Consider the following 21550-nt stretch of genomic DNA (forward strand, 5'->3'; position numbering starts at 1 on the left):
ATTTGTTAAAGGAGTAGGAAGAATTGGACATAGAGGAAAAACTGTTATATCCTGACCTCCAGGAGAACTCCCTCACTTCAGAATCCATAGACGTCAACCTTATCATCAAACAGCTTCAGTCTGGCTGCTGTTTCACAGGGGAATCTGTAGGAGGAAAACAAGGCCTAGCCATGCCAGCAATCTCAAGTTCCAGCAGTGCCTCACAATGTAAAAAGACAACCCGGCAAGAAATATTCACGAATACTTTCCTATGTTTTTTCTCCTAGCCTTTACAGTAGTTGTCAGAGTGGCTGTTTCCCGCCTTTACGTATGGAGCTGAGGGAGGAAGTGTTAAGCAACTTGCTATGAGCCCACGGTGCATACGAAATAGGTCATGGAGCACAGTGCTAGTCTGCCAGATGGCTAAAGCCACGCTCTCAAATTCTGCAGCCTTTAGCTGTGGCAGGCAGGAGCTGCCATTGCAGTGTTTTGCCTTGTGTGTGTCTGTCTATGTTGCATGTGCGGAGGGATTGGGTGCTGGTGTTGGGGGGGTGCCTACATCAGATGAAAAGTGTGCTGAAGTTTAATCAACATAGACATGCTTGCCTTGCACATAAACAGGACTTCCCTTCATACTGTGGGCTGCCATGTTTATAAGAGGGCTCTGAACCAGTGCTTTGCTCCTCAAATCAAATAATTTTGAGGCAAAACCATTTCATCATATAATTCAGGGTCCAGAATAAGAGCCTCTTTTTGTAGATTCTAGGTGTATTGATGGAATGACCAAAGAAAAGTGCACCTCAAACCTAGTTTAAAGAATTATAGTGCCACATCCTAGTCACCCTTGGTGACTAATATTTACTTACTCATCCATGTGTGCAGCATTGGCTCATATTGCTATTCATTAAGCCAGCACCCATTCACTCATTAAGTACATTTATATTGGCTAGGTGCCTGCTTTGTGGCAGTTTTGCCTTAGGCACTGGGTATGGGGGACATAGCAGTGCACCTGCCCTTTAGTGGGAAAGGCAGATGTGTAAATAGGAAAATGGAATGCTGTGTCACCAGGCCTTTTAGGGAAAAGGACAGGCACTGCATGAGTGTAGGAGGGCCTTTCTCTTATCCTGGGGGACCCACACAGGTTTTATGTAGTAGATGTCATCCCAGATGGAGTCTGAACCATAGTTTACAGAGCAACAGGTGAGGGAAAGGAGGAAGAGGAAGCTCTAGATGGTCCCTAGAGCAAAGTACTTGATATAATTGAACCCAAAGTGCACCATGGATGGCAGTGAGGAAGAGGCTGGAGAGAAGAAGCCAGACTGGTAGGTTTTTATTTAAAGCATAATATTAGAAATTCTGATGGGTTTCATAGGCAACGGGTACTGGATGAAATAAGGTATTAAGGAAGAGACCCTTTGCACAGCCAGTGTGGGCTGAGAAATTTAGGTGGCCTGAGCCAAGATCACAGAAATACGATGGAGGTAAGCATATTGAAGAAGTTGAGTAGCAAGTCTAGAAGCATGTGTTGGGGAGCATATCACTATGATACATTCCTGGGTGAGCCACTGTCTTTTAAGTCTAGTTTGATTAAAACCCTTCTGGAAATATTGCTGCTCTGAGTTCTGGTCCAAATAATGTGTTTAAAACTTTAGTTTACAAAGTGGCATTAGAGTGTTTTCTGTAAATATCCGTCAATACTATAGTATTTGACATGTGGAACTAAATAATTTTTTGCTTGTGTATTTTTAAACATGGAAGGTGACCTCTTAATCATTGCACTGAGCATTGCAGTGCACCCCTGTTGTCCACCCTAGGCACCTATGGGAAGTGCCTCCCTTGGGACTTTTCATCTTGATGTTGACAATTTAATGTTGACCTCTTTAGGTAACAGTTCTCCTACTCTCTCTTAATATCCTGATCCTTTTAACAAACTCAACATTTGAGGAGAGGCTTATCTTTATTCCCAGTGTGTATAGAATATAGTCGGGATCTCCCATCCCTGGGCATCGTTAATGGACTAATGTTTATGTTGTGGAAAGGATGAAAATAGAAATGTTTATAACTAGTAGGGAAAAAAAGAATGAATGCAAGCTGGAGTCATCAGCTTTGTTAGACCTGTTTGTGAAAACAATTCCTGCTAATTATAGCCCTTCTTAGACAGCTGTATTATTACACTGACCCTATGTAATTAACTGAAAATTTCTTTACATTTGAAGGCAGAATAACACTGCAGTTTTACCCTATCATACTCCTGCAAGGACTACTTGGCCTTCCATGGACATGGTCCGGAATTCATCTTTTCTTCAGGAGCTCTAAAATCTCTGTATGGTATTAAATTTAATAGGACTAGTATATCAAAAATAGAATTATAATTATGGAAAGTCAGTTAAAAGGAGGGTGAATGGTAAAATGAAATGAGATTTTTAATGGCTTGCCGAGAGTTATAATTAATGAGATGGAGATTTGGCCATGCATGTGACCTTCAGGTAGGGAGCAGACAAGGCTGCATGTTAGTAGGTTCAGGAGAATGATTTTACAGAAGAAAGGAATGTCTGTATTTTGCTAGCTGCTTCTTCCCCATCTTTCAGTGCTTTTTCTTGAATCTTGGATTCTTGCAGGTCCTGTCAGGTACCTAAGGGCATCATTAGAAGAGACAGAGCAAGTGACATGTTGGAAACCTTGGAAGAAAGTAGTTCTTTATTTTATAGGCCACTTGTAATCATGCTTGTAACACAAAGCTGCTTTTCGTGACAATGTTGCTTTGTGAGTCCAAGCTACTTCAGTATCTATTTTGCACAGTGCATTTCTTTGAACACCAGTTTCCAACAAAGGAAAAATGCTTGTCAGTTTGAATGCCAATGCCATCCTGCTGTGCAGCTTCCTTGCATACCATGTGGGCTCCTGAGGCTATAAAAATTGTTTTTGTCTGATTAAACACAAGTCCCTTTGAACTCTGTGGGGGGTTCTTCTCCACTTGCACTTTTTTGTAACTGTTTGTAGAGATTTTTTTTTTGGGGGGGTTTCATTTGGAATCTAAAGTGTCTACAAGTCAGTCCACACCACCTCCTTCATACTTTTCTTAAAGTATAAAAAAAAGTGTTACTGTAACATCTGCTATATTCCATACTGTGAGGCCCAGACATAAACACTCACACATCACACACACACACACACACACACACACACACAGACTCACTCTCCCTTTTTAACCTCTCATGTATAGGAAATTGGTTGACTAGGAGACAGAAACAAAGGAGAACAAATATCCAGCTTCTGGTTCACAAAGGGTTACCTATCCAATTACCACCAACAGATCCCCTGTCTTCTAAGGCAGCCCACAAAGAAGAAATGCATTTTCAGAGAGACTGGGACTTAGCTAGGGTTGCAAGTTGTCATTTCTGGGGAAAGAAACAGGGTCAGGGAGCAGCTCAGAGTTCATATTTATTTCTTTGGAAACTATCTCATTTGGAGGCACCTAAAAGCATGTAATAAGATAAATGGCGTTCTGGTCTCAGGTATGGGGTTAAATAATAAAATTAATTCTAAGATCAGTATCGCAATGGTTATTCCCTATGAAATTCTGTGGTGGATTTTCACTGAAGGAGCTGTGGATAATTAGGAAAGGATAAAGTGTCCCTACTAATGAAGAATGTGGAGCTTATGCATTCATTCCTGTATGTGTTCATTTCTTCCTTTGTTCAACATTGCACAAGTCTTTTTTCTGACTTTCATTTAGGAGCCTTTTTTCTCATTCTGTCCTATCGCTTTTGACATCCAATGGAGGACCTTATTAAATATCATGTATGTATTGATCTCATGTCAAAGCACTTTGCAGTTCCAGAACTACCCTGCAACTACCTTACTCATTGCTCCAGTGGATTTCTAGAGGGGAACTCTGCTTAAACATATAGGAGGCTGTATTTGGTTTTGTTTGGTTTTGGTGGCACTGGGGTTTGAACTCAGGACTTCATGCTTTCTAGGCAGTTGTTCAACCACTTGAGCCACACTCCCAGGCCCAGGAGGTAGTATTTGGATTGCTCCCTAAATCTATCTTTCCTACATTTCTCTCATTTCAGAAATGGTCCCATAGATTGAGGAGCTCTAGTGGAAAGTTTGGGTACCATCTGTAACTCCTCACATTTGCTTATTTCCTCAATCAGTTATTCCAGAAGACCTCCTGGGTCAGTACTCCCCCACCCCGTTATTCCTACTTCCCAGACTCCTTAGGCTGAACTGTTTGTTGCATTCTTGGATCCCTGTGCTCCTACAAAACAGCCATTAGAGTTTAAAATATTACCACAGAGTTCATGCCTCCCCTCCCCCTCTCATAGGCACATGTTGGTTTCCCATTTTCTTGAACAAGAGTTGGGTGGGAAAAAAATACAGCCATAGGCTAGATCTGGCCCATTGCTTATTATTGTGAATCTTGTCTTGATCTCTGCCACACCCACTTGGGTTTACCTATGCAGGCAATAGCAGAGGTCAGTAGTTATGGCAGTAATCACATCCCTGCAAGCCTAAGATTCTATCTGGCCCTTTACCTGCAAGAGCTTATATCCTTCTCTTCTCCTTTTTACCTTGACTAATAATGCCTGGACTTGCCTTACCTCTCTCTGGGCTCTCCTCTTTGTGTCTCACTACACTCCTGCCCTTTTTCAGTTACCCTTGGATCAGCCTCACCTTGTCTCCACTCCTGGAATGTCCTACTCACAGACCTCATCATGGCCTTTCCTTGTCATTCTGTTCTCAGTTTTAAATGTCTTCTCCATAGACTGGAGGCCCCATTCTCACTCTAAAAAGGCATCCTGTTGTAGTGATATCATGACTCTTATTATTTCATTGATTCTCTATTTCTCTCTCACTAGGATGCACTTGCAGTGAGAGGTACAATGTCCTCTGCTCTTCTACTTAATTTCCTGTTGTGTATCTAGATTTAGAACAGGGACATGCAGCTGGTCACACAAAGGGTTGAAGGAACAGACAGCTATCGTTTGCTTGTTAGGAGATGATCTAGTGAACAAAAGTTAATGGGATCAAGCAAACGATTCAAGTCAACTATAACAAATGCCATGTACACTGGACTCAGAGAGCAGAAGGTCTCCAATGTCCTTTGGGACACATTAAGAGTATGTGAACGTGTCAATATATAGTAAACACAAGATTAGAAAGGTACTATGATGCTGATTTCATAGCTCTCTCTAAGGAGCTCAGGGAGACCATAAATACAGCCTCTAGTTTGTCCGCACAATGGTTTTGTGGCCTGCTGGGAGGCAGAAGTGGCTGTTATACAACCAGACTTATAGATTGTGTCAGGTTAGTACCTCAGAATGAAAATAACCATATACTCACCAAAATAACCCAAAAGGGCAGAGCAGAAGCAAAATTTCATTTATTTTCCACATCTGTTTGTGGACCTGTCTTTGCAGAGGTCAGTGATTTGAAGGTATGGGGCACAGAGCTTTCTTATGGGTGCTGGGGAATGGCAGAAATCCTCCTCTATTGCAAATAAAAGTGGTGAAGCTATAAATGTCGGTCATTGTTTTGTGTTTAAAACATTTTTTTTTTGAAAGTCTAATATCTTGGGTTTTTGGCTTGGAGTTGCTCATACTAAACTAGCCTGAAAGTGAGGCATATAACTTATGGGGCTGTGGATACCATTAGCCGGTCTGGAGATCCCAGAAATTTTGCTGTTTTCTCTCAGAGGAAATGGAAGGATAATAATTTACCTGAGTCTTCAAGATGTGAAAGTGTAGAAAACTCTCTACTTTCATTCATGAAAATGTTAATCACTTTCTCTGTCTTTCTCATTTTTGATGAAATATATTCAACACCATCTAAGGCCAGTGGCATAGAACACTGTGAAAATGCTCCTGCTTTTTGATGCCCCATGCTATGCAATCATTCATGTAAGGCAGGTGCTCAGGACTCTTTCTAAACCAGTTCAGAGGTTTAGAAAACTAAGTCCTTATCTTCTTTTGGACTCTTAATTAAGGGTTTTGAGAAGATGTACCCAAAAGTGGTTATTTTTTTTTTTTTTTTGGTTTTTGCAACTAAAAATTCTACTTGATATGTTTAGTTACCTCTGATACATATTAATTGAGCTTTTGACTCTATGATCATCTATGACAAGGGTTGGTATACCTTTTTAAATGTATATGGTAAGATAGAAAATGTTTTAGGCCTGGCATTTCTGAGTACATTGACACTGTAGTACGAATGCACCCAAAGAATCTCTGCAAATGTATGGACATGCTATGTTTCAATAAAACTTTATTTACAGTGGGCACCAGTGGTTCATGTCTGTAATTAGCTACTTGGGCACCTGAGATTGGGAGGATCATGATTTGAGGTCAGCCGTGGTAGGGAGTTCTCCCATCTCAAACAGTAGCTGGGCTTGGAGGCACACACCTGTCATCCTGTGCAGGAAGCTGAGATTGGAAGATTTTAGTTCTAAGCCAGCCCAGGCAAAAATGTTTGTAAGACCCCATCTCAACAGAAAAAAACCTAGGCATGGTGGGGCATGCCTGATATCAGAGATGGTGAGAAGCTTGAAATAGAAGGATCTTGTTCAGGCTGGCCTATCTCCAAAATAACCAGAGCCAAAAGGCTGGATACATGGCTCAACTGGTAGAGCACCTACACAGCAAGCACGAAGCCCTGAGTTCCAATCCCTGTAGTACAAAATACTTTATTTACAAATCTAGTGATGGGCTGGATTTGGCTCTTGGGCCATAGTTTGATGATGACTGTTCTGGAGCCAACGCATCAAACTTCTAAGTGACTTCTTTGAATAAATTTACAATATTATGTGGATATAAATAATTCCATGTAAGATGATTAGAAGGAAGATAAGATATAGGCTATAAAGCCCACTTGAACAAATACACAAGTCAAGGCATATCTGGTGAACTTGGAGGAGGAGAGAACGGTTAGTGAGGGGTGTTTAGAAGGATCCAGGTAGTGTAGCATCTGTAACCACATTGCTGCTGACATGTGTCAATACTTTCAGCACACTTCGAGTTCACTCCTGTTGTAACCTGTGAGAACACAGATGTTAATAGACTTGCATCACACTCCTAAGTGGTACCCACACTGCTCCTGTCTCAGAAATCGAATAAATAGGGAATAAGAAGAATGGAGTCATAAAAACAAAGTAGGAAGTTGGCAGGATTCGGACAGTCTCTTTCGGTGAACAGTGGGAGAGAAGGGAAAAGCAGGTGAGTTTGAGAGGTACCAAATGCCTTCGTCTGTAGAATTTAGCAGACATATTCAGAGTGGGCACAGTGGAACTTTGCTCCTTGAGGTTGGCTTGGGTTGAGTGAGTCCTTATTTCGGAGACTAAGAGTGTGTCTTTCTTGGTGTGTGTCTGTATTCCATTATGGACCTGGACACCCATGACGATCTAACTGTGTTTCTTTCCAATTCTGCCAAAAGATTTATCTAAAGCAGATGGCGTTTTTACTTTCTCCATTTAATATCAGTGTGAATTACTCCATAGATTAATGAATAATGGAATGGAGTACCGTCTAATTTTTGAAATCTGTTGGTAAATTCTACAGGAGAGTCCTAAATAAAAGGAAGTAAGATAGATATTCCTTATTTTTTTTTTTTTTGAGCGAAGGTGTAAAATACATTATGGGAGATAGCAATGAAATGCACTAATTGTATAATGAACAGAATTATCTTGTTTCCAGTCATGTACTCATTACAACTCATATAAAGAAGTTGGCAAATTTGATCCTTCAAAACAATTGGACATTTGGGAAATCTATAGAATGCCCACATAAGACATTCTGATACTATCTAGGGGAAAATAGTCCTCTTTCTTTATTAGCAGGTGAAATTATCTCCTAAGTGAGTAAGTGATGCTTATGTATTTCTGGATCATCTAAACTGATATGTCTATATTTGAGTAACTTCCATGGATATATCTCTGTCTCTGTCTCTATCTCTATGTCTTTCTCTCTGTCTATCTATAAACCTGTATCTGTCTATCTTTTATTATTTACTGTGATTATCACCATGTGAGGGGATAACCTCTGAATTAGGAGAACCAAGACCAGCCTCAGGTTTGATACTTCACTAAGTCTCACAGTATCCAGAAAAGCTATTATTCTTATACCTATGATTTTTTTAGAAAAAGTGTTTGAATGTGGTTAAAATTGTTAAACATTTAAGGCATTTGGGACAAAGTCCAGGTGAGGCCATGGATAAGTGTGTATTTGTTCCCTCCAAGAGGCATCATATAGAGTCTACTAAATTCTCCCAGAAACAACGTGTAACAAAATATGTAGAATACTGGCAGCCAGAGAAGCACACCTATGCCATGGTGACCAGGGTTTTCATTGAAGATTAGTCTCCTAGGCATGGAAACCTGACTGGCAGAACTTAGATACCCAGTTTCTAGCCCCTCCAGGGGTCAGACTGATACAGCATGAGCAAAGGTCCCTAAGTGTGTTGGTCAGACCTTTCATCACTGTGTCAGTTACCTGAGAGAACAACTTAAAGGGAGGAAAGATTGATTTTCCTCCTGGTATCAGTCCATGGTCAGCTGGCTCCATTGTTTCTGAGCCGTGGTGAAGCAAAATATCATAAGGGCATGGTGAAGGAGAATCGCTCGTATCATGGTAGCCAGGAAGCAGAGACAGAGTTAGGTGCCAAGGACAAGATATGTCATTTTGGGACATATCTCCAGTGACCTCAAAATAGGCTGTCCCTCCAAATAGTATTTCTATCTTTCACTTAATTTGAACTGACCACATTTCAATGGGTTAGTATCCAAATGCTGCTTGTAGCTACCCTATTGAGCAATTGATTAATCCAATCCCATAGGTAACAAATTCTGCACTTGACACTCAAATCCAAGTCCAAGGAACCATGTCATTTTCATTAGTAGGTTTGAAAGTAGAGGCTAGTAACAGTTTGACTCAGCAGGTCTAGGGTTTTCAAACTAAGTTCCAAAGAAAAGGTAGCCTTTGTCTCCTGGGAGACAATCTATAAGCCCTTGGAATGCCCTGCCTAGTGACAATGTGTTTCTTTACATAAGAACCTTGAACCATGCTAGATGGTTTGCTAGTAATATGTTTACATGATGCTGTGGAGTGTCCCCCAAAAGGCTTATGTGTTGAAAGGTTGGTCCCAAGCTGGTGGTGCTCTTGAGAGGTGATTGGGTTCTGAGGGGGTTGTCCTAATCATTGGATTAATCACTTGATGAGTTGCTAACACAGCAATATTTACAGTCAGTAACTACAGACATTTCTTTTATGTAGTGGTTTCATAAACACTCTCTGGAAAAATAAATGAGTAACTGGGCTGCCCCAGCATTGTTGGTGCATATCTCTTAATGCAAAGAAGTAGCTGAGTCTGCCTTGGAAAATGTCTTCTGGTTCTGATGTGTAGACAGAATCTCTGCTTCTTCAGAGAGGCTACCTTGGGACTTACTAGACTTTTCTTCAAGCAAGGAGACTTCTTGCACAACTGTGGCTTGTCTCTTGAGGTCTTTTAGCAGCTTCTCCTGAATCTTGAAGCGGCCTGGAGAGGTAGTGGGTTACATTAGGACGTGCCATTTTCCAGTATCAAGCAGAAAAAGAGAACAGAGCATGAATTGTGAGAATGGGACAGAGGAGATTGAAGTTTAAGCAAATGATTGATCCATTTTCTTAAAGCTGAGGTCTGGCAATTCTTGAATATGTGGCAGATGGAAATTTCTGGATATTTTATAATCAAGCACCCAAGTACACTAAGAAATCTTTGACAGTATTTTCTGCCATCCCTATAGTTACCTGGTATGAATGGTTTGTGTAATGGTCAGACTTTCTTACACAGCAGCCCATTTGACCCCTCCAGAAAATCTTTGTGCCCATTGTATAGAAATTAGTCATTTTTATAATTTTAGTCCTAGTAACATCATTTGTAATTCTAAAGCTATAAGTCTAAAGGAAATTACTTTTTAATGTCTTCTGGCACAGCACTAAGATTTTGCAATTAGATTTTATAGCCTACAGTCATATGCTACAGGTCCTAAGACAAGATGAAGACCCTTCTACTGGAGGTAAGTACCTGTAGGCGATGCATGTTACTTATAAAGCCAGGTGGAGGACTGGCAGAGTGACTCAAGTGGTAGAGTGCTTGCCTAGCAGGGTTGAGGTCCCAAGTTCAAACCCCAGTACTGTACCCTAGTATATATATGCATATATATGTGTGTGTAGTCATGCTCCAGCCCTCAGAAATTCCTTCTTATGTGAGCAATGCAAATCAGCTGCTGATCACACTGGTTCTTATCCTAATTAATTGCTCCCAATAGTTTAGTGAAGTAGCAAATTACCAAGGTCAGACTAGTTATAAACAAAAGAACAAAAGCAACTCACACCTGCATGACAGCTTCTGAATCCAGCTTCCTGATAACTTTCCAATACAGTCTTTTCACCCCTTGCCAAGCATGGCTGAGGGAACTTTGAATGACTCACAAGTACCCTGGCCAGAGCAGCCTGGAACTCATCTAACCTTGACATTCAGATTCTGATATGTAGCGAGTATTCGTGGTAGAGCTGAAAAATCTCGAAAATAAATGAAAACTTGGAGTAACAGTGGAATTCATGAATCACAGCCTTGTTTCAGAAAGATAGTTCACTTCAGCTTGTTAAGAGAGGATAGTTGGTTAAATGTTTCCTATGATTTCTCTTAAAATGCATATCCAGGAAAATAGCCAACCCGATAATTTAGTTGTTTTGTATAATCCTGTGATAATCTCAGTTTAAGAAATGTTATTATATCTGAAAGTCACACAGGAATCCCCTCCAGGCAGAAAACCCACCCTTAGCTTGCTGTGGGGGCAGTGTTTATCTATCAGCCACCTCCCCTTACTCCTGCCCTTCCTGCACAGGGCTTTAAGTCATTGATTCCAGACTGAAAAAAAAATACAAAATGAACCTCAGTGTTGGCAAGTGGTATTAGAATGGAGAAGACTCAGATCAGGAACTCTTCAATTAAAGATGAGCTATCTCATCTTCTTGATTTCTAAGAAATCTCCCAGATAGGGTGCCCAAGATGAAGCAGTGAACTTTGCAAGAACCCAGTTCTAGAGTATGTGCTTTTTTTCCCCAAAATTACACTTTTAGGATGTTTCTTACAGAGAACATGTGAAATGTATCATTGGTCAAGTAAGTGAAACAGTGATTTGATAGTTACCTTCTCATTTCAGGCAAATACATAAGCAAAGAAAAAAGAATATGGATGTGCAGTATTTGCATTTTTAAAATAGTGTGTTTTATGTGTTGTTTTTTTTGCAAATATAAATGTGAAAAATACTTCCTACTTTCTTGCCATGTTGAGACCTTTTTATTAATATAAAATGTTTCAATTTCTCAGTGTTTATTATTAAATAGCTTTAACTTGAAAGAAAAAAATCAGATAAATGGGGCATTTGATCATTTCCTGTAGTAATTTTTGACATTTTTTTGAAAGTGTTTTGTGACCCTCTTTTAGTCTTTAATGTGTATTATATATATTTAACATATTTTCGTATACACTTATGCAAATACAGGTATATACACACACATGTACATATGTATGAATGATTGTACTGATGTCTCATTTACACATCTGTGTGTATAGTTGTGTGCATATATGTACATATGTGAATGAATATATTGATAGCTATACCTAGAAACAGAATTTTGGCCCTTTAAGATGTTGATATTTAAGAACTTTCATATGTTCAGATAAGCCTGGTGGAGGCTCCTGGTATCCTACTTGGCTTGTCTTCTGGTGCTGGGATGGGGAAGAAGATAATTGGTAGAGGAGTTGTAGGATGTGTGATTTTCCACCTCTCTGCTGTCCTATCAGTGTATGACCTTGGACCCATGGAACTTCTCTGCCACAGTTCGGTCAACTCTAAAATTGCAGGTTCCTGCGATACCCTACCCAAGTTCTACTTAAGTTGGAAAATAATTGAGGTCTTTTCATTTGGGAAAAAGAGTGACCTCATACTTTCTGGCCTTTCTACAGAGCTAATGTAGGGTCTGGAATATCTGTGTATTTTTTCTTAGCTGATATAACCAGGACTTGTCTTAGACCAAACAAATTATGATGGAGATAAATTTCCTACTGTTGAGATGTTCTTCACCGGGGTAACTTGCTGCCTGTGGTGGACTCTGGTTTCTTTTTGGTTTTCTCTGGGCTCTTCTCATTCTAGTTGTGTCCTGCCTCATGCAATCTGGGCTGGGATATTCCTGTCCCTCATCTGAAAGGACCATCTTCCCTTCTTTCGAATTTTGCTTCCCTGTGGTATGTTTCAGATACTTTAATTCATCCTCACATATTATTAGGAACTAAGATTCATGTACTTTATATATCTCTTGGTAAATTGATTTTTAATTGGGACTATTTGGAAAGGTTTTACCATAGTCTTATTTGGGGTTTAAGTTCCATAGTAGCCACTTACACTTATCTTGTGTTGGAAGATGCTTAACTTGTAAAATCTCAGGATTTAAAAAAAATATACAACAAATATTGCAGCTCTAATTTTACATTGTGGTAAACATTTTATGAAAAATTAGTTAACATGTAAAAATATCTAATATTGTTCTTGAAACCAAGTAAGTACTGAATAATAGACCACAAAAAGTGTGAGTAAGAGGTACTGGTTATTGTGATATTTTTTTCCACAGGCACATTTTGCTTGTCTGTTAATGTATTTGCCCTTCCCTGATGTTGTGGTTTGCATTAACTTGCTGCCAGGCAGAGAATGGAGTTTTAGGTCTGAAATCTATTATAATCACTTAAAGAATTTCCAAAGGAGACCAGGCAGCTGAAGACCTGGTGAATTTTATTTTAGGTGTCAAGCTTGGCATGAGGTGTTGTTGACTTACTGCCCAAAGTGGGTTTGACTGTCTGTGGTTGTTGGAGAAATAGACCTGGAGAAGCAGACTGGCAAGGAAAGGGGAGAAAACACAGTGGGGTCACCAGTACAGACATGCTGTGCTATTCTTCCTGGTATGGCTTTTAAAAATTCCGCTCCCTTATTTGTTGATCATAGTTTAGATCAGATTGCATTGATAGGATGGTTTATAAGGCATTGAAGTAAAAAATGGAGTCCTCAGAAGGGAAATGCAAGCTAGCTTTAAAGAGTCCTGGGGGTAAGATGGTTCTTTTTACAATTTAGAAAAAGAACTTCCAGATTGTTGTGTGGACAGTCCACCCTTCACAGTCTTTTCTGCCTGCCAACAGAAGTGACCTTCTGGAGGAGCGAGGCCCAGCTCTTGCACTTTTGGGATAACATCTGTTCTTTCCCTTGATATCATAGCCTCCTAGTTTGATTGCCTAGGAACCCAGTGGCTCCATTTTGCTTGTAACCATACCTATCTTTTCATTCTGGAATGTTCTTCACTCTGATAAAGCAGAGCAGCACTCGGTTGTCATTTTGTTTCTCTATATTGACAAAAGACACTTAAGTCCTACCTAAAACTTAACTAGCAAAACTGATGAATACTTTTTTTTGTAGTCCTAACCGGTATGTAGATTATCATTATTAACAATAGCAAAAGCAACAGCTAAAGTGTGCTTAGTTTGAAGAAGGGGCTGGCTTTGGGAGACCAGTTTTCTGCTAATGAATTTTACTTTTCTGTAGTCCGTGGTAGAAAACTACAGTTTTTAATTAACAATATATAAATAGGAGTAAATTTACTTTAAAAATGAAGGGGTTTCTGATTTTCATTCTTATTGCTTTCCACCTGTGCCACTGTTGCATAGGAAATGAAATCTTACGTTTATTGAAGGTTTGTAATGTGACATAGTGGTTAAAAACACCCAAACCAGGCTGGTTGAGTTTGTATTTCACTAGCTATTGATCCTCATAAGACTTAACTTTCTTGTGCCTCAGACTTCTTATAATGGAGCAAGTGTGAGAAATACAGGAATAAACATATGTAAAGTGCATGAATGCTTCCAGTGTAAGTGATACGCTGTTTAAATATTATTCATTTTGAACTGCTTTACTGAGAATCATATCATTAGCGTTATTATCATTCTCATGTATGGTATTAGAGGCAAATTCAACTAATTATGTAAGTTCTTTTGAGTTAGGAGAGGGGCGAGATTTGAACTTCTGGTACTTCTGCAATCCTTATGTTGCCCACTCAGCCTACCCTGTGATCAGTCCCAGTGTTGGTTTCGAGTCCTCATCGAAGTTGTCAAATTGATGGACATGTAAAGGAGTAAGGGATGAAACTGGGGCCCCCCCGGGCCATCCCTTATCCTCCCTGGGAGGTTCAACTGCTCCTCCTTTGCCAGGGTCAAGTTGATCTGCAGTCTTTCTTCAGGCTTGGCCTGCCCGTCCAGTTTCTGGAATGATGGTCCTGGTTTAGGCGAGTGCTGCTCTTCAACAGAAGAATCTCCTAGTGGTCCTTATTTGTCAGGTGTCAAAATTTTCTCTTGGTTTACAAACCTCATTACCTAGGCTGTCATTAAAGTGTTAGTTTTTCTTTTTTCTTTTTTTTTTTTTAAATAGTAACACTCACTTCTAGTTTTCATTTTTTCTTTTTTTCAGGGGTGGGAGGCATTAATTTACATTCGTTTAGGTAGGCTAGAGTTAAATTTGCCAATTACTTTGGACTGAATTTATTACTATTGACTCATCCTCATAAAATTATTTTCTTTGAAGATGGAAGTTTGGGTTCGTTTAAATGTGGAATCTTTATACTTTGATAAAATATTGACAAAACAATCATGTAGGCGCTTATGTTGTAGCAAGAGAAGGAAAACATGAATCAGTGCACATGATTTTGTGGTAGAAAATCATTACCACATTACTTCAGTGATCACGTTTGTGTAAAGATTGGGTCATCTAGGATGGTTATTAAATATTATGGATGAGCTATAAATTGTTCAATTAGGATTTACAGGTTTCAGATCGCCAAACTTCCAAGCAATGTTGATAATGGCTGTTTTACTTAAATTCCGTCATATGGTTGTTTCAAGAGTGTCAGAAGAGAGGAAGAGAAAGAAAGGGGCAAGTTCATTATTTGTGGTACAGCAAGCATTTTAATGTTACTGAAATTTGTTTCACCCCTACTCTTTGTGTGCTTGCATTTAGGGTGCTTCTTTGCCACCAAAAGCCATGTGTTTAGACTCTCTCCTATTTCGCCTTACTTGACCTTGAACTGTCTAGCTCAGCTGTTTCTATAACTGTTCATTTTCTATTTTTTAGAAAGCAATACCAATAATTTCTTACTACTATTATTTTTTGGTTTTTGAGATTGTATCTTCCTATGTAGCCCATGCTATTCTCAAATTCAGTCTCTGAGGGAAGGACGACAAACGTGTCACTGCGCCCCAGCTTCTTCTACTGCTACAGTCAGCATGTGTTATGATAGTGGTCTGTACTGATAGATTTTCTGTACTTGTTGTGTTTCTGGGATAAACTCAATTCCACATACGCACGTGTGCGCACGCGTGTGTGTGTGTGTGTGTGTGTGTGTGCGTATGTGGAGTGGGGGGGGGGGGAGAGAGAGAGAGAGAGAGAGAGAGAGAGAGAGAGAGAGAGAGAGGAGAAACTTGTGCATCTGTGTATTTCTTTAGGAATGTTTTGTCCTGTGTACAGAAATCTGGTTGGCCTGTGAGTTTCCTTTCTCAGAGTACCATTGATCCAATATACTCTCAAGATTATCAAGATAATAATGACCTCAAGCTGAGTTGGGAAGTTTTACCTCTATGTTCTGAAATAAAGTATGTAATGTTGTATTTTATATTCCTTAAGGATCTGTTAAAACTTGCATGTAAAACTGGGCCCAATAGGTTTTTGGCATACTATACTTGGGAGTTTATTATGCAATCTGTTTGGGTATTTTTAATAACATTGAGTGTAAAAAAAATTTGAAAACATTTTTAAATGGGAGAGAGATCCATATAGTTCCAGGGAGTGGGGAAGGTCTTGGGAGTAATAGAGAGATTACAGGGAAAAAGAGGTAATTTAGGGGAAAGACTAAAGAAGACAGAAGAGATGGGATTGGAGCAGAATTAAATGGACTGCTCCTCTGGGAGAGGACAGTGCTCTGTGACTCTGACCAACAAGGAGCACTGAGTGGATGGGGTTCCTACAGGTACAATTTGTAGACATGATCTGGTGCTGGCACTTTCTCCCAAGGTTCCTATGGGATTCAGTAAGATAGAAGGTGTATGTATACCAAGTTAAGACAGCTGACATTCTGAAGGAATTCACCAGAAAATCAAAAAGGATTTTGATGAGTGATGACAATAAATATATATAGTTTTATTAAGAAAGTACATTAGAATTTTAAATAAGGAAATTGAACAGTATTGACAAAACTAGGCTGTAAATTCATTTTTCTCTCCATTCCTGACTCTTATTTCTTGAGGATGTTTTCAGAAGTAGTATAATTATCTTCTTGCATAGGATAGGAACCAAAACCTGAAATGTATCTCTTAATCTGGTTCCTACTAGCCACCCCTTTCCATTTCTCCTAATAAAAGGAAAGATGAACTCATGAGGAACAAGCTCACCTGTTATTTTCTGAAGTCTTTTCAGTCTGATCTCCCTGCACTTGGCTCATCTTCCCCTCCCTTGGCAGTAGGCCCAGCTCTCATGCATTTTGAAGAGTACCTGAATTCTCAGTTTTGGAGGCTGAGAGTTGTGGATGGGTGAGATGAGCTCGCAGAGCTTCTTGTTTGTGGGTTTCCCATCTGAATGACGAAACCTCTTGAACGTGAGCATGTGGATTCTTCTAGGTCTTAATAATGTTTCTGAGGCCAAGTTGCCATTGGAAACATTTTGAGGGTGACATTCTCATAGTTACACCTGAATCTCTTATCTTTACCCAAATCCAGCTTCACTTCCTGATGTCTGTGTCTAAGTCAACCCTGTCTTCTTCATGTAATCCTCGAATTATTTTGTTCCCTTTATTTGTTCCTTTTGAGTTTATCTCCAGTCAGGAGCCTCAGAAATCAGATCCTCTCAGCACATCTTCCTTTTCCATTTTATAGCTGGTGCTTAAATTCTATGGTTTTGAGTGTTTTTTAGAGTCTAACATTCTTGCCTTTATTCTCTCTCATTCCACACCGTCAATGGCTCATTTGAATTCCCAGGATACTTGATTCAGGGGATCAAGTCCTTAAAACTTTTCAACGTTTTGCTGTTGTCACATCCGAGATCAAGTCCAAATCCTAACCTACATGAGAATTGTTCTGTAGTTTATATTTAAGTACATTTTTCAATTTCCTTTGTTGACAGGTTCTTAAGCTGCTTTTATGTTTTCTTTTCTCTTTCCTGCCTCTTTCATATACTTTTTAATTCTCCCATTCTTGAATCTATTCACTCATGTATACTCTTTCAGTTCTCACATGTTGTTTTCAGTCACATTCAAGATACTGGTTCTGTGCTTCAGGTACCACGGTAAGCCACACAGACACCATAGCCTCCATCTCATCTAGACATTCTGGTGGAATTTGGAGGATATCTAGCCTGTGTTTCTGTCACATTTTCCCTTTTGTTTTACCTAAGATTCCACACATCTTTCTCTTTTATGAATAATTCCTATATATCTTTAAACACCTATATATACCTTGTATTTATAGAATCCATGTTTAAAGAAAATACAAGTACTGTTTGTCTATTGATAAACACTTGGAAAGATCATTCATTAATAATTCATTATAGTTCCAGTACCTTATACATGCTTTGTTATAATTGTAAAAATTGTAAAAATGAAGAAATTTATATAAAAGAGTAAAAACATCAAGATTTTGTACACATTAAAATTTTAAGAACCAAATACCTATTTCTCTATTAGTTAGCCCCGGTTTTCTTTCTTTAAGTGGAAAGTAACTTTCAGTTGATAACATTTTTCCTTCAATAAATGATAATGGAGAGAAGGCATATTGGCTGTTCAGAGCTATTCCTTAAGCATCTACAATGCTATTCCTGCCGACACGATGTGGACATAGGTATATTTCCATAATAGATATGTTTTTAGCATCAGAGTTTGTTAAAAGATTATTTTCTTTGCTCAGACCACTTTATTGATTCAACAGTTGTCACATGTCTGCTTATTTTGTGTGATTTCATTCAGAATACTAAATCCAAGGGAAAAAAAAAGACCATCAGATAACATGGTTGATTGCCAAGGATACCGATATCTCAAAACTGGCAGTAAACTTACTGAATATTTTTTCAGTGCCAGAAATGAGCTACTGAAAGCTGCAAAAATGGTTCATGAAGCAGCATTTGGTCTGTCTTCACATACTGTCATTTTATAATAACCAAACTCTGGGCTGTAGGCCTTCTAATAGGAGTTAACAGTGCTTGTAAAAAACCTGTCTCTATAGAGTGGCTATTTCCTGATTTCCCTTAGAAAAAATGCAAATGAGGCCTAGAAGTAACTGTGGGTTTCTCATCTAGAAAGGACTGAATGTGTTTAACAAGTCTAATCATGGGACAAAAATAGAAACCCAAAGGACAGGGAAATGGAATGTCTAATTTGAAGAGGCAAGTGGTGCCCTGTGCTTTGTCCTTGCTCCTAAGTAAGGCTTTTGTGATTTTGCTAAGTCTTTAGCCCTTTCCAGTCAAGTTGCAGAGGAAATGGTATTGTTTGCTTTCAGTTTTCGCCAGATGAATCATGGGAATGCTGTGTTATTTTCTGCCCAGCCCAGAGCCCAAAGAAAAATGCTCATCTGGTTTTTAAACACAACCAAGCCCTGATGCCTGGTCTGCTCTTGATTGAGTGACTTCCCAGCATGTTTTATGTGTTCTGTGTGGATTATGTGGCACCCTAATGAAAACCTCCAATGGTCCCTAAATGATTACATTGGGGACCTCCATACTGTCCCTTAAATGTAATGCTTGCTACCCGATGTGCCCTTTCCAGAGGAAAACTCATTCATTTTTATCTTTTTATTTATTTATTATTATTATTTTTTTTCTATTTAGAAATTGGTCCCTGGTTACGGGAGTTCAGAGTGAAGAATGCTGTGGATTTCTCGCGGTTAACATTTGACCCAGGACAGAAAGAACTTGTGGTAGGAGCAAGGTGAGAGATTATGTTTTGCCGCCACAGGTATTTTCTGACTTCATTTACATCTGTGCAGTTACACGGGAGCTTCTCTGCTGAAAGTGAAGAAGGCTGAATAGCGTAATTTCATCAGAGGATGAGATGCAATACATGTGACATAGGTATGCTGCTAGGTAGAGGATGAGTGTGCCCCTCATGGCAAGCATTGATAGGACCTTCACTGCACGCAGGAACACCCCAAACCTGAGTCAACACAGGCTGGTTAGCTCCCATCGAACCCAAGGTTGGATTCTGTCAATTTCCCAATTTCAGGAATGAGGAAACTAAGGCAAAAATTAGATAAATCTGTTGACCAGAGGACATGCCTGATGAAAGATGGACCTGGTTTCAGACTTCTAGAAAACACTCCATTTCTCAGCACAAGTCTAGAGGCAAAGAGGCCTTCATGTGTACCCCAAGGGGCATCATTACCTTTCTTGATGACTTTCACTAGTCCTTTACCAGTAATTGGGAATTACCATTTTCTGTGTCTCTTAAGAGTGCATATGTTCCAGTGTCCAGGCCAACACCTGCTTGCAGTTAGGCATTGAGGCCACTGGAGCACATTACATGGATTTTGAGTTATTCCCTCTTAACCTGCTATTACCTCCTTAGGAAAAAATGAGACCTGTTGCAACTTTTCCAGGGATGGGGAGGAAGAGGGATAAAGGAGAATGATGGAGGAGGTGAATTCAACCATGATATGTTGTAAGAACTTTTGTAAATGTCACAATGTGCCCCAAGTAAAACAACAATAAAAAAGAAAATGTGCAGTCCCTACTTTCAACTTATCTATCTTGTCAGTATCTTTTAAAGGTGATATGTATGGCACCTCACATCCTTCACTTAGGAAAATTGACAATGAAGTTGAATGAGGAAACCATAGATAGATTTGGAGTCTTCTGGCATCTAAGGAAAGTACATTAAATGGTGGAGTGCTCATGTCAGTTTCAGACAAGTTTTCTAGGTTATAAAACATACCTTTTATAGCTACAGAGGTTGTACAATTCTCACACTTTAGACCTGAGTGAAGCTAAGCCCAGCTTATGCTTTGGGTACTCTGGGTAAGCATGGAGCATTTTCTAGAATCATTGTTTTTGCTCTCAGATATCATGCCCTCAACACAGATGAACAGAAGCTTTTTAGTTTTATGAGGTCCCATTTATCTATGCTATCTCTCAGTTGCTGTGCTGCTGGGGTTTCGTTGAGAAAGTTCTTGCCTATACCTACTAACTCCAGAGTATTTCCTACTCTTTCTTGTATCAACTTAAGAGTTTGGGGTCTGATATTAAGATCCTTGATCCATTTTGAGTTAATCTTGGTATAGGGTGATATACATGGATCTAGTTTCAGTTTTTTGCAGACTGCTAACCAGTTTTCCCAGCAATTTTTGTTGAAGAGGCTGTCTTTTCTCCATCGTATATTTTTAGCTCCTTTGTCAAAGACCAGTTGGTTATAGTTGTGTGGCTTCATACCTGGGTCCTCTATTCTGTTTCACTGGTCTTCATGTCTGTTTTTGTGCCAGTACCATGCTGTTTTTATTGTTATTGCTTTGTAATATAGTTTGAAGTCAGGTATTGTGATACCTCCTGCATTGTTCTTTTGACTGAGTATTGCCTTGGCTATTCGTGGCCTCTTGTGTTTCCATACAAATTTAACAGTAGATTTTTCAATCTCTTTAATGAATGTCACTGAAATTTTGATGGGAATTGCATTAAACATGTAGATTACTTTTGGAAGTATAGACATTTTTACCATGTTGATTCTACCAATCCATGAGCATGGGAGATCTCTCCACTTTCTATAGTCTTCCTCAATCTCTTTCTTCAGAAGTGTATAATTTTCCTTGTAGAGGTCTTTCACATCTTTTGTTAGGTTTACACCTAGGTATTTGATTTTTTTTGAGGCTATTGTAAATGGAATTGTTTTCATACATTCTTTTTCAGTTTGCTCATTGTTAGTGTATAGAAATGCTAATGATTTTTCTGTGTTGATTTTATATCCTGCTACCTTGCTGTAGCTATTGATGATGTCTAGAAGCTTCTGAGTTGAGTTTTTTGGGTCTTTAAGGTATAGGATCATGTCGTCTGCAAAAAGGGATATTTTGACAGTTTCTTTACCTATTTGTATTCCTTTTATTCCTTCTTCTTGCCTAATTGCTCTGGCTAGGAATTCCAGTACTACGTTGAATAGGAGTGGAGATAGTCGGCATCCTTGTCTGGTTCCTGATTTTAGAGGGAATGGTTTCAGTTTTTCTCCATTAAGTATAATGCTGGCTGTAGGTTTGTCATATATAGCTTTTATAATGTTGAGGTACTTTCCTTCTATTCCTAGTTTTCTTAGAGCTTTTATCATGAAATGGTGTTGGATCTTATCAAAGGCTTTTTCTGCATCTATTGAGATGATCAAGTGTTTTTTGTCTTTACTTCTGTTAATGTGATTTATTACGTTTATTGATTTTTGTATGTTGAACCACCCCTGCATCCCTGGGATGAAGCCTACTTGGTCGT

At 39.2% G+C, this 21550-nt stretch overlaps 1 protein-coding gene across 10 annotated transcripts in view; it reads left to right on the forward strand.

The window, feature by feature from the left end:
- The window catches only part of Sema5a (semaphorin 5A), a 435987-nt gene that overhangs the window by 175631 nt on the left and 238806 nt on the right, over positions 1–21550 (forward strand). For all 10 annotated transcript variants that reach the window (XM_074077743.1, XM_074077739.1, XM_074077747.1 and 7 more), the window contains one exon: positions 18920–19019. In XM_074077743.1, the coding sequence (XP_073933844.1) occupies positions 18920–19019 (100 nt within the window). The remainder of the gene's footprint in view (positions 1–18919; positions 19020–21550) is intronic.

The sequence above is a fragment of the Castor canadensis genome, chromosome 6 (genome assembly GCF_047511655.1).
Source record: "Castor canadensis chromosome 6, mCasCan1.hap1v2, whole genome shotgun sequence".
In the NCBI taxonomy this organism is placed as follows: domain Eukaryota; kingdom Metazoa; phylum Chordata; class Mammalia; order Rodentia; family Castoridae; genus Castor; species Castor canadensis.